General features: G+C 50.9%; 7 protein-coding genes across 7 annotated transcripts; 4 read left to right on the forward strand and 3 right to left on the reverse strand.

The window, feature by feature from the left end:
- Window positions 1–907: 907 nt before the first annotated feature.
- On the forward strand, window positions 908–1,939 carry TRIVIDRAFT_33763 (uncharacterized protein; the record flags this gene model as incomplete). The annotated part of the gene is made up of 2 exons (XM_014105883.1): window positions 908–1,565; window positions 1,632–1,939. 2 exons carry the CDS (start codon window positions 908–910, stop codon window positions 1,937–1,939), a joined length of 966 nt encoding a protein of 321 aa, XP_013961358.1.
- A 281-nt stretch (window positions 1,940–2,220) lies between these two features.
- TRIVIDRAFT_207692 (putative serine carboxypeptidase) lies at window positions 2,221–4,445 on the reverse strand (the record flags this gene model as incomplete). The annotated part of the gene is made up of 3 exons (XM_014105884.1): window positions 2,221–3,802; window positions 3,855–4,215; window positions 4,276–4,445. The coding sequence occupies 3 exons, from the start codon at window positions 4,443–4,445 to the stop codon at window positions 2,435–2,437; spliced, it is 1,899 nt and encodes a 632-aa protein (XP_013961359.1).
- A 774-nt stretch (window positions 4,446–5,219) lies between these two features.
- On the forward strand, window positions 5,220–6,210 carry TRIVIDRAFT_73109 (uncharacterized protein; the record flags this gene model as incomplete). The annotated part of the gene is made up of 5 exons (XM_014105885.1): window positions 5,220–5,678; window positions 5,738–5,755; window positions 5,808–5,918; window positions 5,974–6,095; window positions 6,154–6,210. The coding sequence occupies 5 exons, from the start codon at window positions 5,360–5,362 to the stop codon at window positions 6,208–6,210; spliced, it is 627 nt and encodes a 208-aa protein (XP_013961360.1).
- Window positions 6,211–14,480: 8,270 nt separating this feature from the next.
- Window positions 14,481–16,088, forward strand: TRIVIDRAFT_55271 (uncharacterized protein; the record flags this gene model as incomplete). The annotated part of the gene is made up of 1 exon (XM_014105886.1): window positions 14,481–16,088. The coding sequence occupies one exon, from the start codon at window positions 14,481–14,483 to the stop codon at window positions 16,086–16,088; it is 1,608 nt and encodes a 535-aa protein (XP_013961361.1).
- A 745-nt stretch (window positions 16,089–16,833) lies between these two features.
- Window positions 16,834–17,674, reverse strand: TRIVIDRAFT_34075 (uncharacterized protein; the record flags this gene model as incomplete). The annotated part of the gene is made up of 3 exons (XM_014105887.1): window positions 16,834–16,966; window positions 17,012–17,255; window positions 17,368–17,674. 3 exons carry the CDS (start codon window positions 17,672–17,674, stop codon window positions 16,834–16,836), a joined length of 684 nt encoding a protein of 227 aa, XP_013961362.1.
- Window positions 17,675–18,817: 1,143 nt separating this feature from the next.
- TRIVIDRAFT_34610 (uncharacterized protein) lies at window positions 18,818–20,443 on the forward strand (the record flags this gene model as incomplete). Its single annotated transcript, XM_014105888.1, has 1 exon — window positions 18,818–20,443. The coding sequence occupies one exon, from the start codon at window positions 18,818–18,820 to the stop codon at window positions 20,441–20,443; it is 1,626 nt and encodes a 541-aa protein (XP_013961363.1).
- Window positions 20,444–20,875: 432 nt separating this feature from the next.
- Window positions 20,876–23,042, reverse strand: TRIVIDRAFT_175888 (uncharacterized protein; the record flags this gene model as incomplete). Its single annotated transcript, XM_014105889.1, has 4 exons — window positions 20,876–22,379; window positions 22,452–22,651; window positions 22,704–22,904; window positions 22,991–23,042. The coding sequence occupies 4 exons, from the start codon at window positions 23,040–23,042 to the stop codon at window positions 21,450–21,452; spliced, it is 1,383 nt and encodes a 460-aa protein (XP_013961364.1).
- Window positions 23,043–27,922: the final 4,880 nt, after the last annotated feature.

The raw sequence follows: 27,922 nt of genomic DNA on the forward strand, positions 1-27,922 counted from the left end.
CAGACGTACGGACAGCTGTTAAAGCCTTCAACAAAAATACGATCAAAGTCTTTAATTGGTCTCAAGTTCAGCATTGCCAAATTGTACAAGGACGATAGGTTAGAACAACTTGGAGCATATTAAACACTGCTACCTAGGTGCCTATTGACATAGTCTCTGGCAATAACAAGCCAATTTCATCCACCGACAGTCAGGTATAGCCATTTACAACATCGGCTCGGCTCGCGAATCGCTAGCTCGTTCGGAACGCCGATGCCAGTGGGCTGATGCCTCCAAGGTTACCATACTTCCGCGGAAAAGAACAACTCTGTGTAGACAACGACGCTATCATCACCCGTGAATTCGGGAGAGATGAAGACAATGCGCAGTGAACGGGTGCTTTGGCAAACCTCGTTTTTTACGGCCATGGTCTACAAGCCTCAGATGAGTCAATACTGATATGCAAAAGGAACGAGCACATGCTTCGTAAGTTCTCAGGTGGATACCTACTTTAAGGCACCTGAGATCCATCTCAAGCTCAGCCGTAGATGACCTGCAAGTTGGTAATCCGCCTGACAGCAATGGGGCTTGTTTTCGCCCCTGTTCCTAGCATCCAATGGGAGGCGCAGAATATGCGTAAACTGCATCTCCGCGTTCGGAGGTGCCGCATTTGCTATCGATTGCTATCAAACCGACCCCCGCGTGCATTTTATACACTGTATATCCTGGCTGAATTCACTACTAGAATACAGTGTCAGTATCTTGGCAGATTCACTTTTTTAAGCTTTTACTAAGCGTCACTGAAATTATTATACTACATCCGACTTGGAACGGATCTTATTTTCTTACAAATCCAACCCTCAGTCTCTCGACACTCCCATCCTCTCGTCCCAGACGACTCTCCTCCTACCCACAGCATCCTCTCGCAATGGCGCCCTCCGTCGTAATGATAGACACCTCCGACGACTTCTTCTCAGCCCCAGTGGCGACAGAGTCAAAGCGAACCCTCCTCTTGGCGCCCCCATCTCTCGCCTCTCACCCCTCTGCGCTCACCAACGTCGTGTCTCAATATGATCGCTCTGCTACAGATCTCCAGATGATCGACCGGTTGTCGGCCGGCCTCGTCAAGCTGCCGGCGGCCACATACGACCTTGTCCTCGTCCTCGCCGATGCGTCTTCCTCGCTCAACGAGGCCCTCCCCCTCTTGACCAGAAACATTCTCGGTCCCATCGCAGAGTCGCTCAAGCCCAAGGGACGATTTCAGTCGCAAGACGGCTCAGACTTGGGGCAGAGTGCTGCTCTGACAAAGGAGGCTGTCTTGGCGGGCTTGGTTGCGTCCAACGGAGGCTTTGACAAGCCTGACTATGGCGATGGAGAAGGCGTCGTTTCTCTTAAGCTGTTGGGCAGAAAGAAGAAGGTTGATGCCGCACCCGCTCTCCAGAAGATTGAAGTCAAGCCTGTCGTCCCTAATGGCGTCGGCTTCATCGATTTCTCTGACGACTTGGACGCCGATTACGATGACGACGAACTCATCGACGAAGACACCCTCATGACGGAAGATGACCTCAAACGACCCATCAACATCCGTACGTTTAGTCTACACATATTCCTCTTACTTGAAATCACATGTACTAACTTGTTCGCAAAAACAGCTCCCGAGTGTCAACCCAAAGCCGGTAAGCGCCGCCGCGCCTGCAAGGACTGCACATGCGGCCTCGCCGAACGCCTCGAAGCCGAAGACGCCGCCAAGCGCTCCGCCGCCGACAAGGCTCTCCAGAGCGTAAAGCTCGCCGCCGATGACCTCACAGAGGTTGACTTCACCGTCCAGGGCAAGGTCGGCTCCTGTGGCAACTGCGCCCTGGGCGACGCTTTCCGCTGCGATGGATGCCCTTACATTGGGCTCCCGCCGTTCAAGCCTGGCGAAGAGGTCAGGCTGCTGAATAACGAGATTCAGCTATGATGAAATATGCTTTGTGCTTTGTTTGGGTTTCTGCGATCATGAATATGGGCGAATTGCTGTTACTACGGGGATTGCGTGATGGAGTCAATGGGCTATTCAAGACACTCATCAAGATTTGGTTGGATATGGGTTAACGAAGACAGGGAGAACAACAACAGAAAAAGGGCCGTAAAAGAAACAAAAGGCTAGAAGGTCCCTTTTCTTGTCCTCTGAACGTCTTGGGCGTAGACATGGCGTTTTTTTTTTGGGCGTGGACACAGTTTTTTTTAAGTCACAACATTCTAGAGAATCAGAATTTATATTCATCTTTAACAAACAATCAACCCAAAACACATTGTGAAAATGTAAAATACAGTACCTATGACCATGTATGATGACTCCCGCACCAGTTTCTAGCTAGTAGTTATAGAAGAATCAGAGCAGTTCCCCCCTTCCCCCCATGTCCATGTAATAATGCTTTTTACTGAAGGAAAACCAAAAGGACACCGCTCACTTCTAGCTCGACCCATCCTGGTTGGCCTTCCTCCTCTTCTCACGCTCCGCTTCTGATAATCCCTCATCGCTATCGTCATCTCCAACGGTGTACTTGTTCTCCGAAGCAGTCGGTGTTTCCAGATGCAAATCGTCCAGAGTAGTCTCATCGAAATCCGCCGCCTCGACATCCGCACGCCGTCTACGGGCAGAGAAGTTTAGACGAGATCCGTTTCGGCTCGGAGGCTCATCGCCGCTGAGTGCCCTATAGGCGGCACGAGCTCTGCGCTGGCGCCAGATAAAGTATCCCCAGGCCCCGGCCGCAACGATGACGATGACCAGGACGATTTCGCCCGATCTTTGATAGGCTGCCCATTTGGCCTCGTCGATTTTCTTGTGCGTCTCTTCTTCATGGGCGTGGGTGTTGTTGGAAGCTCCGCCAACCGTCGTCTCCACGCCCTTTTCGCCGTCGATGCGGCTGTCCGTTGGCTCGCCACCAATGCTGCTGATGTCGACTCCCATGAACCTGTCTAGCATGTCGCGTGTGCGGCGAGGGTAGTCAAATGGCACCATGTGAGATGAGTTGTAGTACAAGACGTAGGTGAGGTTGCGGGCTTCTTGCCAGAACCCAGCAACTTCGCCCTCAAAAGTCCACTTTCGACGGGGAGCCCAGTTTCCAGGCGTTATTTCGAAACCCTTTCCTCCGTTCCATTCCATGTTGCTGATCATGTTTTCCGTACCAATGTGGTTACAAATGAGGTCTTCTGCTCCCGAGAACAGCAGAATAGGAACCTCTGTCAAGAGACCGGGCAGCAACTCGACTGAAGGAACTGACGTTCTCGCCTTGAAAGTACCGCTCACTGCTCCGCTGCATTCTTGCCAACCGTTGCCGGCATTGGCAGGATTGATGTGAAGCGCCTTTACAACGTCTGGTCTCCTCAGATATGGGGTGACGACGGCCAAGTCCGGAGGCCAGTTCATTCCGCAGCTGGGGTACTCATCTCTAAGGCGGACATCATACATGTTCCAGCAGGCATCCTTTCCATTGCCCTTTCTGGTCATGTCCAATATTGCGCTGAGGATGCTCTCACACTCGCCGTAGTCGACGTGGCCCGGATCACTGCCTTGCTTGTTCTGGCATATCCGAACGCTGGATTGCAGCTTCTTGGCGACATCCGAGTCCTTGGTCAGAAGGCCCTTTTCGTATGCGAACGGAAGATAGCTGTCATACTGATCCCTCGGGGAGATCCAGCCATTTCCAATGAGCAGCCCCTTTAGGCTCCAAGTGTCCTCGTCTTTCTTTTCCTCAATCTTCTTCTTGTTGCGATCCACAATTGCTTTGGCGATATAAGGAATGTACTGTCCGGCGTATGACTCTCCCGCAAAGTATAGCTGACTTAACTTTAGAATTTATATCTTGCCCGCGCAAAATTGGGATACTCACATCGTCATGCTCGTACTCGGGAAATAAAGCAAAGAACTTCTCCAGAAAGATGACAAATTGGTCTGCCATTTCATTTAGTTCACGGAGGTAGCTGTCGGTATCGACATAGCTGAAGCCAGTGCCGACCGGATTATCGACGAAGAGCAGATTGGCGAACTCGTGCCATGATCCATTGTTGGGAACCAGTGTGTGCTCATCCTTGACTCTGTAGGGTCCAATCTCCATCATTGCGCCATCCTCCGAGCTGCATCCCGGCCCGCCGTTGAGCCATACTACGGTTCGCTGACGGTTCGCAATGTGCTGGTTCTGGAAATGCCAGAAGAAGAGGTTTCCGTTGTGCTCGGGAGTGATTTCAATGTGGCTAACAGCGGAGTAGAGTTGCGTCAGCGCAATGTAAATCCCATGCTTGCGGAATGCTTACCCAGCGTGCATCTTCACGGCCAGCGAGTCCTGCGCCAGTCCCGGAAGATCGTGGACATAGTAGTCGGCCGAGGTTTTCGATTGCTCAGCAACGGCGACGGCAGGCCAGAGCGAAGCCAGAGTAATGGCCAGCCATCGCCATGAAGCCGGCCGCGCGGACGGCAAAGCCATGGCGAGAAGCGGCGCAATCAGCGCGTGTGGACGGCGGAAGACACAAAAAGTAGGCAGAGAGGGAGCACAGCTTCCTCAGTCGTGGGTGGCGTAGAGGGTCATTGACAGAGGATCGCGGTCGTCAAGGTGAAGCCGGGAGGTGATGGTGAGAGGTTAGTTATAGCGAGGCGCAAGGTGGCCGAATCCAGCGGATATCCCTTCGCCTGCCCCTTGGGGATGTCAGATTGGTTTTGGGATGCCGCGCAGCCGCACAGGCCGGGCTGGCTCTGCTGGGGGCAAAGGTCCCCTAAAACACGAGGACTAGTTCGCTGTAACTGCAAGCGATATAGCGCTTCGGCCCCACACGGCAGGCGTCTATTGTTACTGAGGATGTCAATAGGAAGCTCGGGCCTGTTGTTGAATAGAGGAGAACCAGACGTGAAGAAATTCATAGTGTAAACCAATAACGTGGTAGAAAATATTCTATGGTGGTTTTAATTTCCATGTTCATTGCAAGCCGTCCAATTGCGCAGACGTGATAGATGCTGAGGGTCGCTTGGTGGCGCATCTGCTCTGATACGAGAGTACTTGCTAGAAACAGAAGTCGATGCAGCTTTCTCCGGATTTAGCGTCCGTGGTTAATGCATACAGAGATTGACGGTACATGGCTTGCAGCGAGGTTTGCCACCAAAGTCGATGTACTGCTAGTTTTTAGTAGATCGCTGAGGGGCAATTGGTGCATCATCCCGCAGTACATCATTTTTGCTTCGAATTTTTTCATACTAGGTAGGTATTCTTGGTGAGACGTCTGTTTTATGAAAGTGCTCATAAATCACCGTTCCCAGAATCAATTCCACTCCCAGTAAGGAGGATTCATTTTTCATTTTCAATCATCCCATAACCTTTTGTGCCCATAAAGGACGGCCAACGCACAAATGGCTTCTGCTGGCAAAACTTTCATTGTCGAGCATCTCGACGAAGAGCTTGGCCCTTGGTCAGAGCTCGAATATCTAGCCATCGCAGCTGAGAGCGAGGAGACTAACAGCAAATTCATTCTCTCCTGCCTGCCTCCCAACTTTCAAGTTCCGCCTGCATTGTCTGCTAGCAAAGCCTTCACGGCAGAGCACCGCGGGGTCGAGGAGCTCTATGCCGGCCAGAAATCTCGGGTCTGCCTTCTGGATCCTGCAGCAGCCAAGGATTTGGCACCCGAAGATGGCGAGACATTTGATGCCTTTCTCTTTGGAGGCATTTTGGGTAAGTGGGCGGCTTGGTCATGCGCTGGGAATGAGTGGCAATCAGCTAACAATTCATAGGTGATGACCCTCCACGAGGTGAGCGTTGATGGACTTCGCTTGCTATCAGCTCATGTCTAACAGGCTCTAGACCGAACTTCTGAACTGAGAAAGAAAGGCTTTGAAGGCAGGCGGTTGGGCCCTAAGCAAATGACCACAGACACCGCCGTACGAGTGACTCGAATCGTCGTACAAGATAAGAGTAAGCCGATGGCCAGGTGCATAACATCCCAGAGATGACCTGATGTTAACCTCAGTAGTATCTCTTGATCAAGTGCCGTATCTGGACTTTCCAGAACTCAAGTTCAACGATCACGAAAGCACCCAGATGCCGTTTCGTTATGTCACAGGCGCCGATGGAAAGCCAATAATGCCAAAGGTGAGATTATTGAGATAGCGGGGCGTATTGGTTCAATCTGGCTTACCAAGTTTCACAGGGAATGGTCGAGTTGATACAAAAGGACGCTGATAAATCTGTGGATGACTTGTTTTGATAGTTGCATTCGTATTTCGTGGCAATGAGTGTGGTCAAGCAAGCAGACAGCCCGTTGCCGTGAGGGATAGTGAGCTATCCAGCACATCATCTACAGTCAGGAACAAAGGCAACCAAAGAGCATGCTTCTTAAAAGACTCGTATAAATCTATCATGCTCGACACCATCACCTTGTAATGCTAGTACATTCACTCTGTCATCAATAAAGATAGGCCCATCAGCAGAGCTCTATCTCGCAGTTCCCAAGTGTTGATCTTCTGACTCTATTCGTAAAAGGGGAAACACATCCTTTGGATCATGGTACCGCATCCATGCCTCGCAGACATTCCCAAAACATTTCTTTTAACAGTTGCTGAGCCTCGATGAAAATATTCTATGGTGGATAGAAGATATGCAGGGACTTCCCAAGACGGCGCATGCATAGCGCAGGCTCCGTGATTCCGGGCGTCAGACATGGACCCCTATGGTGGTATCAACAAGGCTACCAATAGGGAGTAACCCACACCAATCATGAAGTTGATATTAAGTGTTGTCTATGGGTAACACATCCGGACTCTGGTATGCCCTCTGCCGCAGGCAATGTGCCGCGGCCTGTGGGTATCCGAGCATAGAGTAATTCTCCGATGCATGTTTGCTCCAACCCAGTACACCGGTTGAGTGAATCCGAAATGTTACCTCTCAGCTTGGTCGGCTTGTGGAAATGAGACAGGAGACACGTCAGATCTCAAGGCTCATTTCCATAGGCGGGAAAACTATACATGGGTGGCACACAAGTGCTGGCATCCTCCAATCTTGTTATTGATAAATTTCAACCCTTGTGACGGCGCCCAAGCAGACATGCAGGCACAGGCGCAGGCGCGGAATTCCAGGCTGTGGCAACGTCGGAATAGTGGATGTAGCATCGTGATATCGGGTCGCAGCAGCTAGCCCAGTTGGCCGATCGTTCGCTGTCACCCACGGAAGACCACTATTTTCATGGGCCTGAGGCTCAAGGAACTATGTGCGGCAGTCAAAATTCTACGAAATGGCAAGATAGACTGAAGTTTGCGCTCCGCGAGGATGACAGCATGAAGTTGCCGCCAATCTTGTAGAGGCGTTGTCGCTATGGCTCCTAGATGAGCTGCCACATGGCAATTGAGTTGGCCCAATCAGTTCCAGTGCAGAATTTCTGTAAGTTGCTGTGAAGACAAGATACTACAAAGGATCTGCCGTGCCATCTTGACATGCGCGAGATGGTATTGGATCCTTTTTGTGGTAACACAAGACCAAGTGCACTCGCCAATGTTCACAACTTCGCCGATCAAGTCGTTGCAGCCGAGTGCCATCCTATCAACATCTAAGGAGAAAAAACTACTGAGATCAAATTAGCATCTCGTTCACGCTGCAGGCGCATATTAGGCTATTATGATCTTCGTTTGTGAAAGCCGGGCCCAGAGCTCGTGTGCTCATATGGCAAGATATATCGCATATGCCTCCTTTCAAGATGGGAAGGACCCTTAACAACACAGACACTACTATCTCTTGGCCGTCTTCTCGGGTTGAATTATGGTTGAGTCCACCACGGCAGCTAAAGGTGAGCTAGCCAGGTATCGGGACTCGCTAGATCGACCGCCAACTCTTGGGATTCGCAAATTAAAGCAACTAGAATGGGGAACTAGGCAGCATGACGAGAAGCTGAGAGCCATCACGGCCGATGGAAGCAGGGGCAGCTGCGGCTGAAATGGAAGCAAACGCCATTCTAGCGCTACCCAAGGCGGCGGAACGCGGATTGATGATGGGCTTGGACAGAAATCCTGGCTGGGGAAGTGATACCCGAAGTGGCGTGTGCCTTGATAGTCTCGCCCGTCTGAAGTAAACTAGTGCTATTTATGTCCTCTTTCATGACGGATGGAACCTACCGAGGGCACATCGCCATTCTGGGCGAGGCTGCTGAGAACTTGTCCATCCAGTGAAGTGCTTGACGGCTTGGATATCCAGACTGCCCAGCTTCCCACATGTGTGATCCCCCTGGATGGTCAGCCAGGGAATGGTTGCGCTGCCGTGGCGCGTCGTCTGCAAGTAGTTTCGCAAGTCTAGAAAACGTGGCTGCCAGGGCTTCTTTGAAGGGTCATATCGGAGCTGGCCGTTGGGCCTTTTGGAAATAGACGATACGAATCATCCACACGACGCGGGATGAGCGCAGGGCTAGTTCCATCGAAGCGTCGGGCTAAGAAATGCAAGCTAGGATCAGACCCCCCTAGCTAGCGTGGGGTCGGGCGAGCTTCTAGAGAAGATCGAGGTTTCTTTGGAATCTCATTTGGAATGTAAACGAGAGTGTGTTGGGCAAGTTCTAGCGTTGGCCTGGGGCTTGCCGAGTCCACTTTGGCGCTCAACTGAAGACGACACCACTCCCAAAGTTTAGGCCAGCCGCATGGGTGACGCCCAGTATTCGACAAGTCACTTCTCGCGATGCTGGGCGGCTCTTGGTATGTAGGTGGCCGCCAGGAATTGACAGAGCAGCATCTGAAAGCCCACAGAAGGATCACCAAAAGAGGTGGGCTTACTCGTGCGTGTACCTCATTTGCCTGTCACACGTACTCACACACACAAGTCTTGGTCGGTCAAGAGAAGCAGGAACGTGAACCCTGCCCGATGAAGCCCGATGAAGGTGGTCAACTCGACTAATCATCAACCATCCTTTGATATGCCATCGGATAGCCGCCACATACCGTGCTGTACCGTCCCTGTTGCATGGTAGTGCATGCGGCATTAGATTGGTTAGGATCTATGCCGATAGTACCCTGTCCTGGTTGGATGATGCATCTTCGATAGCAATCTCTGTGATTCGTAGATGTTTCGTGCCGTTGCTGCAGTACAATGGCGATAGGTCGTTGGTGAGGGAGGAGAAGAGATCAAATGTTTCAGCCATTTGCTACAATGTACCCTCCTAGGTCGCGTGCTTTGTCAGTACCTCCTTGCAGAAGCCCTAGCCCCAGACAGGTGTTCCTTCCAAGTCTCCTGCCGGTAGCGATACTCGAGGTGGTACAGCGTCCATCCCAGCAATTACACGATGGAAGGCGCCACTAAGACATCAATTGGATGGACGACACGCTGCTGGGACTGGTACCTGTGTCTGTGCCTGTACCCGTACGTTACATTTACAATTGAGATGGAGGGAGGTTCTGGTGTGCTCACCTCCTCGTGGGCTCGCTTGGAACAAGGCAGCGTGTCTCACACACCCACCACCTGCTGCCTACCTCTTAATTTTCATCTTCACCTCGTACAGATACGCTCGATGGCAGCTTGAGTGTAGCCGTCGTCACCGCCTCGACTCTTGTCAACTGTGTCTGTGCGAGCTCTTCATCGCAGGAACAAAGAAAGGCGCACGTCGTGTAGCGTATCTGCATGTCCACATACGGCTGAAACATGCGGCTGCACCCCGACTCTCGTTGATGCAACGCTTTATTCTTGTTGTTTCTCACTTGTGCCAAGGCCTCGCACGCAGACTCTGCACGGAGACTGGACGACCCCACCGGCGTGCGCCCGGTACCATCGCGAGATACGATACATCGATGAAACATGGACCCCGATCGCTGATGAGAGCACCTTTTTGCCCTTTTCTCCGGGGGTAGCGACATGACAACAGACTGCCGTTTCTGCGCCTCGTATGCGAGTGGGAACCAACACTGCTGGCCGTCGAATTTCTCCGTCCCTCAGTCTCCTATTATGACATACATGCGTGTAGCCGAACGCTTGGCTTCGGGGGTGGCTGCAAGCGACCAGCCAAGAAATGTCAAGTTATTGCAAATAGACCGACATTCCTCTCGCTGGCGCCTCACCACCTCCACGACAAGAAAGCGTTGCGCAAAGACCCGCACAGAGCAAGTCTCGAGGGGCGTGGGTATACTCCAGTACCATGTCTGCCACAACATTTCTTCCCGCAACGACTTCCCCTTCCTGGCCTAAAGGGACGCTTGTCAGACACACCCGCTTGCCTCACTGGCACTCAACCACATGGCATTCAGCAGTGTGATACCATACTTGGGTGCAGGTCCCCTGTCCATGTCGCTTGCTCTACCACACCTGTCCGGCATCTGTCTTCTTGCGCCTCTCCAAGACAAGCTCATTTAACCAAGAATTCAATGGGCATGGTTGACAACAAATTGCGCAGCGTCTCATCAGGAGAGAGCTGAGCCACGGCATCTCCCCGAGCCTGTCTGTGGATTCCCATCGGTGACCGCTCTCGGCCTTTAGGGCCTTTGGGGCCTTTTGGCTCGCGTTCCGTCGTATCAGACCTAAGCGTGCTGCAACTCATTCAGTCTGTTCTCGACGATCGACGCCGTGGCCCCATGAGCAGCAAGGCGTGGCAGAGTAGGGTCATTTTTGGGCTCAATCCTCTCTTATCCAGCCTCTGGCTAGTATGTAGTTTGACTAAGAAGCGTCAGCTCAGAGCCTGCCGATTGGACGATCCAAGACGAGCACAGTTTCAAGTCGTGGCCCCAGCTCAAGTCTACCTCGTTGTGTCGAATAAACCAACGACCCACGGATTGAGTGTTTGGGCCCATATCTGCAAGTAACCCAATCAACTACACAAGACTGCTAAGCCATTCCTGTATCCCGCCCCCGCCCCAGCGGTAACTAAGCTAGTGTGGACAAGGATGTGTGAACCAAAGTCTTTGGTTTACGATTTGGTTGCAGGAATGGGTGGCTCAGCGGAACTGTCGTGCCAATACAGTACTGCTTCCGATTTATCAAGGCACTTGTCGCTTGCTCGCTTGCTCGCTAAATGACTGGGTTGTTTTACGAGATCACACGAGAGGGAAAGGGGGAAAAAAATAATAATTCAGCTGCTAACTGATTCGAGCCAGCTGAATGGGAAATGTTTCGTCGCCTGAATTGTCAGCTCCAAATTTCGCCCTTGTACGTCTGTGAGCAACCTCTACAGTATCACGCCTAATTGACAATCGTCGTTATATCCGGCATCATGGAGCCTCGACCTCGCCGCTACTGGTTGCCGCTCTCGCCTTCGGCCAAACGGCGCAGATATAAACAGAACAACAGTGCAACTCTGGCATGATCAACACCTGCACAGTTTCTCAAAGTGCCATATGTACGTACAGCGTTGGACAATCCAATGACGAGGTCGTGGGTGTCGGCCCACACTCCTGCTCCCGGCTTGGGCAATGCGTTGTCCTCTTGTCTTACCCTTTCCTCCTTTCAGGTATCGTCAATGCTAGCAAACAATCCGGCTCCCCGGCCTTTTCACATCGGTCAACTCCCATCCTCCGGACTTTTCTCATTAAACGTTGCTTTACTCAGCCTTACCTACCCACCCCTAGTAGATCAACGACGTGCCTACTAGGTTAGTATCCTGTCGCATATTGCGTCTCATCATATGCCAACGCCCCACGCCTCGCCATCGTTCGGAATATATTTTGCTATTGTAAAAATAGAACTGAGCTACTTTTACTCTCCGCTATCCCGTTTGAGAAAGGAGAAGAAATCTCATCAGATAAAGACAGCTCCACGCCGCTGTATGATCCTGGTTTCTGTATGCATAGGTCTATTTGACCGGAATCCAGAACAGGTACAGCACAGTTTTACAGGGGCCCCAGAAACAATTCCTCTGAGGTTTCTAGTTTCGAAAAAGTAAGAAGATTTCGAACCTTTTCTACAAACTGGTGGTTTCTACTTTACGAACTCGATAAGACGCCGACGAGTTTTACATAGCCTATTCGTTACTCAGCAATCTGGTCATTTTGACACCAATATCCATATTCTTTGTCTCGTCTGGTTCTACAACATCCGCCATCAGAAGATAAGCGCGCGTTTCCAGGACCATTCGAGGCTTTGAAAGGCATTTTCATTCAACATATCACCAGCCACATACTCACTACCTGAAACGCCGAAGCAGTCAACTTACCTGGCTAGAGGACGCATGACGCGCTACTTCTTGTGCATCAGATCCAATTGCGCCTGAGAAAATAACCCTGTTCCAGAAACTTCCTATAAAAGCTCCAACCGTCGCCATCCTACCGCATCACGAGCTGTCGTCGTCACTGCCTATGTGAGGGTCTCGTCTGCTCGCCCCGCACTTCTCTTACGTTGTGCTTCCTATCTGCCATCTTGCCGTAAGCAGAAGCACTGATGGTTTTCTGCCTTGAAGAATCGAGAAAATGGATGTAACTTCGCTGCTCAACAACGCTCAGCAGCCTTGCTACGGCAGAGGAGGTATTGCGGATTCATCAAAGAATCTCAACCACGGCAAACTCCTCTCCTCGCCCAACGCCTTGGGGATAGCTTGGGAAGAAGACTCTAACCAGAGTTCTGGTAGAGATAACAGGCAAAATGCCAACTTTTGGGACGCTAGAGTAGTAGGAGCAGCCAATGAATCGGATTCTCAGTCAAGAACTGGGCCTCCGATTTCACCAAAGCATGTCCACGGGGTGGCCTTCGAAGCGGGCAGCCGGCCAACGCGGCCTTCAGCGGGTTTTACATTTGGCATTACGTCCCAATTACCGATACAACTAGCTAGGAATAGTCTATGTTGGTGAGTAGAGCTGAACTTCTTCGTCCCTTGCTACCAAACAATGTCATCATCCAGCCAGCTTGCTCTATATGTTGACATAAATTGAATGCCTTTACGGCTGGCATCGTGATGGCAAATTTCCTTTCAATATCTACTTACCACACTTTTTTTTATAATAAGCTTACAATCTTTATCCTAGTGACGATGCTCAGACTTGCTCGACTCAGTAAGCCTGCAACCGACCCTTGATTGACTTGGAGGTTTAAAAAGAGTAAATCTAATGTGGATTATAGAATTACGCCTCAAGGAAGCCGTGTCGGCTTTTTAGGAGACGCATCAACAATTCCAAAACATAAATTATCATTCAGCAACAGCAGTTTCGTGTCATCGGAGTCGCCACTGTCAGAGGGTCATTCAAGGCTATCGTCCGTGGCATCTGTCAGCGGCATATCTTCTTCCAGTATACCCATCGTAGAAACGCCGTTGATCTATGCTAAGCGGTTTAAAGCTCAAAGTCCTCAATTTGATCTTGATATCACAACACAGCCTCTATTACCTTCACCAACAGAAGAAGGTTCAGCGGCAAAACCAAATCAACCGAGCATAACGAAACATGTTTCAACTAATCGATCGGATGCCGTTCTTAACTTGAACAAACTCGAGCGACCAGTTGTTTTTGGTGGTGGCTTAAAGTACGTTTTTCTTTCTTTTTCTTTTTTTTTTTTCCTTTTATTTTCATGGGAGCCTTGTGTAAAGGTGACTCTGCTTGGGCGTATCAAACGGACTACTCAAAACAATGCAAAAACTTTGATTTAGAGCTGAATCAAGTGCGTTTGCCTGAACCTCTTTTGACTTTTGTGTTTTCTTTCACTTTCTGAGGCGCAGTCACTCTATTCAGAGCTGAATTATACATGCCATCTCCTCGAGCAAGCGCTCGAGAACCGTCTCATTGTTGAGAAGAAGACGGTGTGCACCAGTTGGCTGCCTGTGAATCACCGATAATAGCCCCCCGTCCGCTGGCAGCGTCTGGCAGAAATTCCTGATAGCCAAAGAGCACAGCTGAAACTTGCTTTGACGGCTCGCGTGACCAAAGGGCCGACAGCTGGCGCTGCATCACTGCGAAATAATTTTCCTCCTGCTGGCTGCCCATATTTCCTACTTATAATGTCCTCATCCCAAAGTTTGGGCTTCCTTTCCTGCACCATCCAACTCTCAACATTTCACTGTCAACACAGCCTCCTATTCCTCCTGGAGACCAACCACACGTCTTGTCATCTTCCTGAACACATAATCTCCCCGCGTTCGTCTCTTTATAATCCATTTAGAGATTCTGAGGCTAATTGATCTAATGCAGTTTTGAATCAACAAGCCGACTTAAATATCACAAAAGAGCTACATCTGCCCCCATACTTGCTTCTCGCACTACAACATCAGCACCATACCCGCTGAACGATCGGTATCTCGCGTCTTCATCTGCCCAGTTAGTCATGGGCAAGTCTCCAGCAAAAGGTTTGCCGAGTCAGGCAGAAGAACTCGAGACGAATATAACTGTCACCTACCAAGACTTCGACCCAGAGCGCCGATTGCACCCTGCACTCAGGAATGTGCATGCAAACGCCGTGGTTGATCGGCTACCTGCTCGTGGGGCCGTCTTACAGTCACAAGAACAAGTCCTCAACCAGGCATCGGATATCACTCCTCTGGCACAGCTGGCCTGCGACATAGCCAGAGAGGCATCACTCGAGGCTTTGAATCCTGCGTCGATGGCCCCGCTAGAAGCAGAGCCTCGATGTATGTTTGTTGATGACTGTCAAACCGGCTCGCAGCTACGTAAAGCCATTTCACACCTCTTCGGACGCAACAAGGCGTGTACCCTTCGCATCCCAAAGCAGGTTTGGGTATACTATTGCCGCAAACACTACCAACGGATTAGGTATCGAAATGCCAAGACGTACCCACTCAACCAGATGTATCTCGTCAAGATGCAGATCAACCGACTTCAAAGATGGAGTGATGAGAATCAACGCCAGGGAGCCGGGCCCTATATCAAACTCTGGACGTTGGCGTTGCGCAAGAGAGAGCAAAGCCGTCTTGACAAAGAGGCAGACGCAGCAGAAGAAGGCGACGATGAATCTCAAGAGACACCAAACAGCTCAGCTGCACCTGATTGGATCATTCAGCGTCTGGGGACTGGATACACGACTGAGCAAATGCTTGAAGTTGCGGATCGCCTGTACCTAGAAATTGAGAATGGAACTCTTGGCCAGGTTCCCGAGGTCGAATTTCTACCCGACATTACAGAGCCAGAGGCCGGAAACATATCGAAGCTGGTCAGAAACCGCAAGCAAAGCCGCACAGCTGCCGTTGCGGCAGAACCCAAAGTCTCCAAGCGACGGATTTCTGAAGATGCAGGTTCCATCGGCCAAAAGGACTCATCACCCCCTATTCAACCTGATGTGGTTGGATTTGAGAATCTTTCGCGGAAGCGGATTCGCCTCAGCCCTCCTGGAGCAGACTACCACCAGCATCCTCTGCAGATGCCCCTTCCATCCATCACTATGACGCCCTACGCAAACAACCGTGTACTTGCACCTTCGTCCGGCATTCAGTCGGCGGTACCACGTACTTTGCCTGCGGTCCCAAAGATGCAGATACCATCTCCTGACCATTCCCAGAGACCTATTGCGCACATGTATGGGCTCTCTTCTAGCGAGTTTCGGCGCCCCAGTGGTCTCGGTGACTTTTACAGCCACAATCATCAGCAAAATGCAGCTCACTACCGTGTGAGCGCCGAATCTCTTGTTCAGCGAAATAGGGATTATCATAACCAGCAGAGACTGCCATCCATTGCTCACCTGGCAGGAGTCAGCGACATTCAGGACTCAAAAATGGCGATTCCTCCATATAGAGGTTCTTGGGCATCGATATATGATGACCCAAACATGCCACGGGCCCCTCGCTTGCGATCTTATAGCGATAATATCCCAACGAGCCAACCCGTGTTGGAATATCCTCGACCAAGTTCGAGCGGCACTTCGCAGTTCGGCTTGACCTACTTTGACAGCAGAGTCTCAACCTCTTCGTCCCATGAACCGAACACCCGCAGCTACTCTCGAGAGCAGTGGCCTGAGTCGAGTCAGGGCTACGCTCCAGGTTGGCCCCAGCGATCAGGCATTCAGCAACAACACAATTACTATGATCAAGTAACTCGCCCTCAACTGGACAGCCTAAGAGCTCCAGCCTACCTTGGAACGAACAAACAGCGTGTTACAGCTGAGAGAGTTGAGCAAGAAGCTCATCATTACGGAGATTCATGGGTTCATGCTGACCCAGCCGTTGCGAAGGCCGCTGGAGGAACACGCGAGGATTAGTCGTCTAAACTTCTATTCTTTACATCATCCTATACTTTCCGATCAAAGAATGAGAAGATTCGAGCTGCCTTGGCCTGTTATCACTGCAGCGTACATTCCTTTGATGCTCTTGGGGTTACATGCGTGCGCTCCATTGTTCTGATCTTTTTCTTTTCTTTCATTTATCTTCATGAAGTTTTTTGGTTTGTTTCTTCCTCTTCTTTTCATTTGAGGTCTTTGTGCTTTATACGGGGGTAATGCCTTCCGCTTACTATGACGAGGCACGGCCGAAGAATTTGTTAGACAAGCATGGAGTCTAGAGGTTTTCTGTTGCTTTTCTTTTTCTTTCTTCTGTCTTCTTCTTCTTCGCTTCTTTCCAGACTCTTTTTTTTCTTCTTCTTTTTTTTTATCGTGCTTAGATTCGAATGAATTGGGCACCCGTGACGGATAGATATGGGCGAGCGAAATTAGCTTTACGAGACACGGCTGCAGAATGGTTGCGTTTGAGCTTTGTCGGGCATGAAATGGTTTGACAAAGCAACAAAGGGATTTAATGGCTGCTTTAAGGGACCGGAAATCTGGGCATTCATGGATGTGCCAAAGGGAAGTTGATCACAAAAGGGGTTTGGGCCACAAAAAAGGAGACATAAGGAAAACGCCATAGGCTTTGTACTTCTATCTGACTCCAAACAATGAAGGCCACCAGCACTTCTATATGTACGTAATAGATAACAAAAACAAAAACGAGCGCTTCTCACTCGGTGCTTTACTCCCGAAACATGACAATGCCGCCGTCCCACTCGCTCAACTCGCCGACATTCGCCCTGCCCACTTCGCGGAAGCCAAACCTCGAGTAGAACACATCGGTGCCCCTGAGCCCAATCAGCCAGACCTTTCCCCTTGCCTTGCCCTCCGCCTTGAGCACCCCATGCTTCTCCTGCCACTCATCCGCCATCCTCAGGCCTTGGCCCATGAGCAGAGCGCCCAAGCCATTGCCCTGGACAGAAGGATGCACGGCCAGGGTGCTGAGATACCACCACTCGTCGCGGTTCTTGCCGGCGAAGAGCGACTTCTCGATGGGTGGGAAGCCGCGGTCAAAGGCTCTGGCGGCGTAGAAGTCGATGTTGGGGGGCGTGATTTTGTTTTGGAGGGTGAGAAAGGCCCGCATTATGGGGGCGACCCAAGCAACTGTGTCCTTTGGTCAGTTGTTTGATATAATCGACATGATATGAGTCATCTTCTAATTGTCTATAGATGGTAGGAAAGAAGAGGAAAAAGAAGAGAGAAAAAAAGGACTCACATAAACTCAACCACCGCTCGCTAAAGCTGATCTCCGCCATGGGTCTCTTCCAGCACGCAAAGCCAACGACCTCGCTCCCAACGGCATCACCTCCCTCCTTGATCACATACGTAAACATCCATTCCACGGACCAGTAGCGCTTCGCGTACAGTCGATACAGGTACTTCTTGTACGCCTCCGGGTCGTCCTTCTTGCCCGGGAACAAGAGCTCCACCAACCTGTCCGGTCCGAGACAGATGTCGTAGAGACGCACGGCGTGCGCGAGATCGGCGGCGGTTCCCGGACGGAGGCGGAACGCGGCGGTCATTGTGTGCGTGAAGTGGGTATTTGAGTTGAGTTGAGTATATGTGTCTTTATTTAGGCCGTGATTCGTGATGGTTTAGGGATTGGTGTGTATAAGCTGACGCCAAGGCCTTGCTAAGGAGGTATTATACGAGTAGTATTATATTGAATAGATGGTAAGACAGCATCTACAGCAAATACACTGCGCCAATTCAGAATCAGAAGCGACTACGTTATAAATCAGCGAGTCCGTCGTTCCCCCCTCTCTAGCTCAGTTGCCGAATGAGTCAAAGTCGGCGGCTCTGACTGGTTGGATAAATCCCCCCGTGTCATCTTATGGGAACACTGGAGAAAAAAAAAATCGCCATCTCCACTTTACTATCTCCGGTTGCGTGGTGCTGAGTAAGTACCCAAGATATGGGATTCGAGGAGTGGGATGGCATTTTGAGATGGTGGAGATTTTGGGAATGGGGTTTTGCGAAATGGGTTCATTTTTGGCTCTAGTTTGCATCTGCGTGGATCAGTTTGTTGAATCTCGTTGGACTTTTTGATGGGGCTGTTCTTTGACGGGATCTGGCGCCTAACAGCCCTACGCCATAAAAGCGCCAAGGCAATTTGGTTAACACAGGTTATGAGAACTTCACGTCGTTATATGTTAGACCAAATGTACTTATCGTAGCATGTTTAAAAGCTGTAACTGCCTGGCGTTGAATGTCATGATGGGTCCAAGGAATAAGTTGAGGTTTTTAATATTATCAAATTGTCATAAACGGCCAAACTGGTTGCTGCAGAACATTTCTAAATCCACATTGGTGGCTGGAGTATATCAGGATTTCACGTTGTAAAATGTCAAGGAAGATGCAGCCATTGTAGGAGACAGTCCATCAGAGTCATCTCAAGTTGCAGGCGAAACAACGCCAATGCTAGCATCAAACTCTGCGCTCTAACTCTACACACCGCCCCAAGATGCACCAGTAATGCCGGCAGAACTCACAGAAGCAAAGAGCATGCAGTATAAATCTGTCCATCTCTTCCTCTGTCTCTTTTCCACCTTCCTTCTTCCTCTCTCCTCTTTTTATCCTGCATCCTTCACCATCTCTTATGTTACATTGATGCACAACACTCTCCTCTCTCATCCATCCACTTGCAACCATCAACACCTCTCACAATGGCTCCTCGTCGCACCGCACAAGCTCCAGTGCCCGCACCCACTAGCAACAGACCACTGCGGGTAAACAAGAAGAAAAGAAAAAAGTCCAAGGCTCGCAAGGCATTCGAAAGGGCCGACAGAGAGGAGCGACGAAGGCAGATACAAGCTGACTATGCCCGCCTCCCAAACGGTGAAGAACTTGAGCAACCCGAGGCAGCAGATTTCATGGGCAGATCGAGACTTCCAAACCTCAAATACTATCGGGCCATCCAAAAGGAGCGAAATGAGCTGAGAGCGGCCGATGAACAAGCGTTGCCTGAATCGCTGAAGGCTCGTAGGCCTGGGGTCCCCGACCCTTATGACGATGCAAAAATACGTCGGCGTTATTGGATGAGTGAAGACGACGAGGGCGACGAGGAAGACGAGGAGAAGGAGGGTGAAAAGCCTTACGAACCATTCAGGCCACGAAGGAAGCGCATGCATAAGAATACCACTGTACCACCTAGAAGACCACCTTTGTCTCAAGAAATCATCCTCCCCGAGGATGAGCCAGAAGATGAGCTTCCTCTGCTTCCAGACCTCAGAGCAACACCCACCTTTATGGGCCTTCCGAGAGAGGTTAGAATGGAGATTTATCGCTATCTACTCACCGTCAAAAGACCAATTGCCGTTCACGGTGGCTGGCAGCAAGTTTACTGGACCAAGGACCTGCAGCTCTCAACCAAAATCCTCAGAGTATGCAAAAGGGTGCACGAAGAGGCAAGCACGATGCTCTACGGATCAAATACCTTTTTGTACCGCCTCCGTGATGCCACTACCAACGTGTGGAATATTGAGAATCTAGAGATGGAGGATTCGCTGTTTCTCGTGGATGAAGAAGAGAGCTCTTCGGAATATGAGGAAGATCTTGAACGAGATGATGAAGACGAAGAAGACGAAGAAGACGACCCGAAGGAGAGCACCATAAATATTGACAAGTACGGCCATCTATTTCGGAATATTACGATCGAAGCCGAGGCAAACAGGTACTCAACGTCGACTCAAGACAGCATGGTTGCTGCTCTGAATGTGTTCCGCAAGCCGGACGACGGCGCCCCAGACGAGGACGCACCCTATGTGAAACCTCGTAACATCCATACGCTGACTGTTCGAATCATGCCGACCTGGGACCGGCAAAACGATCAACTTGAACAGGGACGCTTCACGTTTGTGGACTTCTTCATCGCCGGCGGCCCTGTGATTAACGCTATCAAAGCCGTTGACTGCCAGATGCTCTACGTCGAGCTCCAGACTCGACACTCGAGCAGGCGGTCTGCTCACGTCACCGTGAGCGGCACGGGCTCATGCCGCCTCGCAATCAACAGGCGCCACGAACAGGCCTTGGCCTATTTCAGAAAGAACCCGTCGGCCGGTATGGGCGACAAGGCGTTGCGGATGCGCACGGTGGAGATGGCGAGGAGGAGCATGGAGGCGATTGATACCCTGGCTACGCACATCCAGGAGCAGTGCAACCAGAGAGATTTTGGCCAGGAGACTGCCATGAATACGGATATCAATTCCCTTGACTGGCTTGATCTTGATGAGGAGGATGAGGACATTGATGAAGAGGATGAGGATTTCGATGAAGAAGATGATGATATTTGAAGTGGATTTTTTTTTTTTCTTTTTCCTAACGAGTATTGGAGTGAGGTTTCGGAAATATTTCGACAGAATTCATGAGGTGCTGGGATTCACACGTTTGCTTGATTCACACGCTATTTCTGATTTCGTTTTCTTTTCGCAAGTTTGCTTCTTTTTTTTCACAATATCGAGCTTATATGCCAAGATGAAGAATACCTGACATTTGCAAACGATGAGCGGGAAAAGCAGGAGAAGTTGCTTAGGAGAAGTTGCTTGGTAGTTTTCTACACCCTATACCAAATACATTGCTTAATTCCATTGCTCAGTCTAACCAACAACTAGAGACAGTGCCTACATATCGAATTTCCCAATGAGTCCAAGCCAGCTCTTCTGACTGGTTGGATAAATATCATGTTTATAATATGGGGGGCCAAGAAAGGGACAAGAAAACGCAAATCCCCATCCATCTCCACTTTGCTATTTCTAGTTGCATACAGACAGGTAGGCAGGTCTTGGCTAGTCGAAATACAAAGCACACACATATACACACATACACACACACTCGCTCATCAGAAAAAACGCAAGATATGGTCATGAATGCCTTGTAAATACGCCCATCTTCTTTTCAGAGCCCTACAAACATTCTCGGGGAATCCCAAAAAGAAAATGAAAAAAATCCCTCCATCCGCTCTTCCCGCCCTTAGTCTCTCTGTCATGAATCATATACATACAATATGCCCCATCCAAAGCGCCACCATGCCAATTTACTAGATTGCCGTCGAACTGTGATAACCTCTCCGGCTCCAAGCTGTCAAACGATATAGGAAAAGAAAAACTTTCAGCCGCTGTTTCCGTAGAGAGGACTAGGAAAGGTGGAAAAGAAAAAGAAAGAGACACAAATGCTTCCAACTCCGCAGACCGTGAGTCTGATGCATGCAATTTTGAGCGACAACTAATGAAAATAAACAAAAAAAGAAGAAACAAGAGAGGCGATGCTCTCCTCGCTTGGGCTATTCACAACTCGTCAGACTCAGGGAGCATTGCCCAGGACCAGAATGAGTAGCATGCCATTGAGCAAACAGGTGGCGACAAAGGTGGCCCAGACCATCAGCCGGTAAGACAAGGCAAGCTGGTCCTCTCTGTACAGCGTCATACCGAGGCCGGAGCATGCGCAGAACAAGCTGACCACTACTCCAACGGTGGCACCGGCGTCGACTTCGACTCGCAGCTTGTGCTTGCCAGTCGAGATGAGGATGCCGGCGATGCCGAGGAAGATAAAGGCGGCCCCAAAGCAGCCAATGGTTCCCCAGAATAAAACTCGCTCGCGGTAACGACGCAACTGCTGGGTGCTGATGCTGGGCAGGGCATAGTGCGTGGCATACCCTTGTGTGGGGAAGCCGTCGGAGCTGGCATATGCCTCCTCCTCCTCCGAGTCGGTGTGCACCGCCGACATGGAGCCGTACCCCTGGTTGATCGAGTCTCCGGATGAAATGGACGAAAAGAGGGGCTGCCGCTCAGTCGATCGTGGCTTGCCTAGCCACTCCTTGGCCTTCTCAAAGGGAAATGACACAATGGCCTGCGCGTAGCTCAAGCCGGGGAAGCCCGAGTCCTGGTCGGGGTTGACGTAGATTGCGTATTCGTCCTCTGGGCCACCAGCGTCGCTACCATCGTCGTACTCGTTCCAATACTTGGGCTGCGGTTCTGGGTCAAGGTATGACGGCGGTAGAGGATCAAAGGTGACGCGATGCGAACTTGACGGCTGGCTCGGAGGGGCGACGGGTGTGTCGACTGATGAGGGAGAGCTCGGCTCACTGAAGGCCGGAGTGGCATGGCGAAGACTCTCTTGGATTTCGTCGTGCCGTTCCAACAGGTCGGCAAAGCTGCGTCGGGTAAAGCTCTTTGGGTTGCTCAGCACCTCCTCGTTGAACCTGGAGCTTAATGATGGTGAACCAGTCCATTTCTGTTGCAAGTCAGCCGCCATCCACATATTTTATGCCATCAGGTTCTGTAGTGATAAATCAACACGACATACTCTGTATTTCTTGAGAATCTTGCGAAACGCAATTATCTGAGCATTGGCAAAGCGCGTTAGAGCTTGTATATCCTCCCTGCACCGCAACAGCTCGCGCTCATATTTTATGAACTTGCGCTGGTTTCTAAGCGAGGCACTGGGCGAATCGGAGTCGTGATGTGACTTGGCGGCAAACCGCTTGATGCTGGCGGCAATGTGATCTGGTCCGTGTTAGCAATGAGTGTGCGAATTGGTCATGGCAACAAAGCGTACCCAGTCGTCTCGACACCTCATCGGCCTTGCTGATGACGAACAAGTCCAGACGGTCGTGCTGGTGGCAGAGCTCGGTGTACAAGGCATCTTCGAATCGGCGCAGGTGTGTATCTTGGTGGCCGGGAATGGCGAGGGCCGTGGCCTGGTCGCGGGTTGTGTGGACTTTGATCTCGTGCTTGAGGGAGTTGTAGTCGAGGTTGTCTGCGATTGCGATTTCAATTAGATAATCCATCTTCAATGAGTCAAGGCGATGTGGGACAATTGGGACGGGAGACGCGGGAACATACGCAAGCTCCATTCAGGAACAGACTCCCGCTCCAACTGAATGCCGTATTTCATGATTTTGCTTGAAGTTGCTATCCGCAGGCGTTTCCTCGAGGTCAATTGAGTAGCTGGTGTCGATATGTGGGCATCAAAGGTCGTTGGTGGCGGCCCCGTCGAGTGAAGCAGAGATGATGCTGGTGGAGCAATTGGCCTCGTCCAAGGCTGGTACGGAAGAAAGCGGGGAGAGGAGAAGGAATAAATGAGAGAGAGAAATAGAGAGAGAGAGAGACAGAGAGATAGCGAGATAGCTCCCAGTCGGTCCCTCGGGACGGCTACAATAGAGTTGCAACAGATGGGCTGGGGTGATGCGAAAGTGCGAGCGTTGCCCAGTGCGGTCTACTGTACTGCAGGAAGAAACAAAGGCAAGGCGAAAGTCGTGGAGCTAACGGGATGACAGCCGTGGCGTCTGCGCAAAGGGAGGGGAAGCACAAAAGAGCCTGAAGCTCAATCCAGAAATGCAAAAGTCAAAGCAGCGAGCGATAACGGCGAGCTTTAGAGGAATGAAACAAGCAGGGAAGCCGGGGGATGGCTTGGAGAAGACTGGGCTAGAGATAAGATAGTAGCTGGGAGCAGCTCGACTGTTGTTTTGCGTTTGCGCTAAGGCACGGCGAACGAACCGGAGCCGGAGCCGGGGTAAGACAGAATGAGGTACAGGGAGACGGCAGAACGAATTGAATTGGAAGATTAGCCGTTGCGATATACTCGTACTTCGTATGGAGCTTCGTACGGAGCTCGCATGTGCTTTCGTTGCGTAATCTGGGACACGATGCCGATGACGCACAGGACGCTGCCGGAAAAAAGCTTCACGAACCGCAAATCCCGGCGACAGAAGCAGGGCGAGCGGCGAACTGCTGTCAATGATGGCAGCTGCAGCAAGGACAGAGGCGATCGGCATCCAGAGCAGCCAACGGGCTCGGCGAGTCTGGGCACGGGTGATGGCGGAGTTATATCATTGCTGGGAAGAAATGGAGCATGGAGAATGGAGAATGGAGACTGGAGACTGGAGAATGGGCAAAGGAGGCGACAAAGATAAGGTGTCCACTATGGAGAAGGCAGTCGTCGGCGCTAACAGGGCATCGCACAGCAAGCTGCAGGTTGCGGCAGGGCAAGGCATGGCTTCCAGTTGGGACGCTGCTGGGGTGGGCACCGCTATGGGGGCGCTACGGGGCACCGCCATGCAGTGACTGCACGGGCAGGCTGAGGGGGCCTCCAGCGAGCACGATTTAGCGCTCGTACGCTAGGCAGTATCGCTTCTCGGCCGGCATCGAGGGCAATTGCCACGGCGAACCGTTAATTGGAATTAAATACGACGAGCACGTTGTTTGGTTGTCCACGCGAATTGGCCGCAGGGGAGGCGAACCGCAAAGGGCCCAAGAGTGGCCGCTCGGTGAGACAGGGCAGCCAGTAAGATCGAATGAGTCTGCCATCGTCAACGTTTGTCCACACACATGCCAGTCAGTCCAGTCAGTCAGTCCAGTCAGTCAGTCCACGCACAGAAAAAATAACCTTGGAAAACAAAAATAAAAATAAAAATAGAATAATTTGAGACACCCACTCACACCACAAAACCCTTCAATTGTTTTTCCCCAGGCTCCTCTCTCCTCTCGTCCGCCGCTCTCGTCCTCAGTGGCCGCATCCGGCTTCTCGCACATTGTTGCACAATCGCTCCGCCAAGCCAAGCATCCATCAGCCGTTCCAGACCCCCATGGAGACACTCAAACAGCGGCCCCTCTCTGCTACCCGAGTGAGCAAGCAGAAAAAATTCATTGGATCCAATCCAATATCCATTGCTCCATCAAATCGCTGCCGATATCGACGAAGGCAAATGCCAAGATCCGAGTCAGTCCCAAATCGAAATGGTCAAGATGACCAGGGACCGGCAGCGTATCAATTAAAGGTTTCGTATTCCTTCGTTTTGTCTGCAGGACACGGAAAACTCTGTCACCACGGCCTGTTCCTCGAAACTGGGATAGTTTATTTATTGACATCCCAGCTGCGCTCGAGTCGGTTATATTCCTCCTCCTACTCTACTCTATACCTACTACGCCTGCCGGCTATTATTTCAAAACAGCCCGACCGCGGAGCTTGAAAGCTCAAGCTGCCAATTGCAGCGCCGAACCACACCAGCATGCACGACTAAGGCACGTACTTGGTCGCATCGTGCTTGTGCTTGCAACGTACAGAACTAGTGTCGAGCGAAAGCCTCCATCTTAAATTGATTTCATGCCCGCCTGTCCTTGCAGCATCCCCATTGGCCCAGATGGTGCCTTTTTGGCCAAACCCTGGCCTCCCGCTGCCCTACGGAATTCGGCTAAAGGCAGAGAGTCAATGCTCCGTAGCCGAATTTTGGACCTGTGAGATGCTGGTGCGTGCTGTGATCGTGCTGCTAGCAGTAGCAGCCGTCGTTGTGGAATCTGCTATCTCTATCCCATCTTAGCATGCTGAGTATCGAGTAACTAAAGGGACCAGCAAGTCTTGATATCTGATCCATCGGTATGGCTCTGATTGGGCGTGTATAGACACTGCATATGCCCATTCCGGTACTAGAGATGCCGCAGGTGGCTACCTCTGAATCCGCTCTGCAATTCTAGACTTGCATCCATCAATACGATACTATACGATGCCATCGCAGTGTTTCTCTGACTCAACAGCCTCGCAACCACTGTCAAAAGCAGTCAAGGGTCCGATGCCTGACATGTGCCACGAGTAGGAAACAAGGAAATAAGAAGAAAAAAATATAACAGACAAGGTCCAGAAGATCCACAATCTGCAGGTCCTCCGTTCCCGCCCCAAGCTTCACTCAATCCGTTCACCGAGATGTCCAAATCGATCAACCAACAGCTCAACGTCAAAACTCTTTTTCACCCATAATTCTCCGCTTGGCCCCCTTCTTCATTTTTTTTGCGTGTTGCACTAGAACCGATCGGCCCGTCTGGGTCTGGATATCACCCTCCTTTGCCACTGGTGTCGCGTGAGTGTTTGCCCAAGTTGGATTTTTTTTTTTTTTTTTTTCAGCTTTCATCTCTGCCATCTCAAGGGTGGGCGAATGAAACAGGCGCCTTCGTCAGTGGGGGGCCTCAGGGATTTCGGGCTAAATCTTTGCGTGCGTGCATACTAGGTATGTATTGAATTGTGACTGACCATGTCGTTTATTACGAGTTATGCAGTATGTATGGCACGCTGTGTTGGGTGATTGCCAACCCGTCTACGTGAGGACATCGTCGCCTTTGATTGCATGATATCCTAGCTTCATGATCTCATCATCCCGCGATATGCCGCCCAATATCACATGCAGATAAACCGCCTCAAACCGAAACCCCAAAACACCAAACTACACACTCGCCCAAATTCACCACCAGCACCAGAAACAGCTACTGTACAGCAACAACAACCTCGCTAGCACGGCCCCCGTGCCACGAGCGCTGCCTGTATACTCTGCGGCAGGCCAGATTGCGGGCCCTTGCAATCTAGATTGGCTGGTGGATCGTTTAGCTCTCCATTCCGAGCCGTGCGACTCCATTTTTCGACCTGGGCTCGTTTTATTTCCTCAGCCGAAGCCCGCCTGTTGTTACAGTATAAGGTGGGTTTCTTGCGCGTCTCTGGATGCGACCCTTTGCCGTCTTCCGAAAGGAAAAGCGACAGGAGGCGCTTAGCAGCTCTTATCCGAGGTCATCTCTTCGGATGTGTCAACCTGGCTCTTCTTTTTCTCTTTGTCATGGGTAATGCTGTGACAGGTCAATATGGTTCCGTGTCATTGAGTCCCCATAACGGGAGGTAAGGATAATACCTGCAGTATCCGATAGCCCCTGCTCCTGCTGCTTGATGCGATGCTTCCATGCGGTATGTATGCTTACAGGATAAATTTGCCATCTCCCTGCAATCATAAGCTTCCATGGCCTTCTCAGCACTTCTACTTCCATGGAACTGGTGCAGCATCCGTGTCTGCAGCCTTTACCGCCCTCCTTCCACATCTCACCAAACCTGCAGATTCCCACCTACACACCTTTGATATCAACACCACATCCGTCGCCGATAAGAAGCTGCCCTTGATGGAACGAATGTAAGTACTCCGTATTGCTATCTCGCCCGCAAACTGTCCCAAACCCTCCGGTTTCATGGCACTTGCTAGCAGAGTGGGGGGAAGCACCATCTTCATGCACCACGACAACACCTGCATATCGACATGCACCCGTAGTCTGATATAGAAAACAAATCACGTCGGCCGCTAAGGCTCAGGCCCGGGCAGACATTCCATACATACAAATAACACCATATCGGTGGCATCCCTCTGCTCGATGCGTCAGCGATGGTAACCCTCCGTTGTGACTCTCTGTTCAGCTTCGTACGAGCAGCTCTCGTACTCGTACACCACAAGCCGTTTCATTGATTCGTTTTCTCAATCTTTGGAACAAGGCTTTGGCCAACGCAGCCCTCCCTCGGCTCTACACCATCCCGACCCCCGAAGAAGAAGGAAAAAAAACCCAAACATGATTCCCTATCCGGTAGCTAAACACGAGCCCGATTCAAGCAGGTGACAACGTCTCCCATGCTCGCAATCACCGCTCCTCCAGATAAACCAATCCGGTGCGATAGCGCAATCAACGGCTCATTACTCCCATGTAACTTTTACTGTACAGATCCTAGCCAGCGCACCATTGTTTTTTTTTTCCCTTCAGTGCAACTACCAGTGTGAAAATTGTCACTTATAACGGCGGGCGGAATTGCCCGAAACTGGCGGTCACGCGACACCCAGCGCAGGCACAGCAAAGATAGAGCGTGAGTAAGAGAGACAGAGAGACGGTGTAAGAAACAAGCCTCGTCAGCCCGATCCCTTGGCGATGCCAGCACATAAGATGCCGAAAGAAGGAGAAGAATAGAGAGAGAGAGAGAGAGAA

This window comes from Trichoderma virens (genome assembly GCF_000170995.1).
Source record: "Trichoderma virens Gv29-8 chromosome Unknown TRIVIscaffold_1, whole genome shotgun sequence".
Classification (NCBI taxonomy): Eukaryota; Fungi; Ascomycota; class Sordariomycetes; order Hypocreales; family Hypocreaceae; genus Trichoderma; species Trichoderma virens.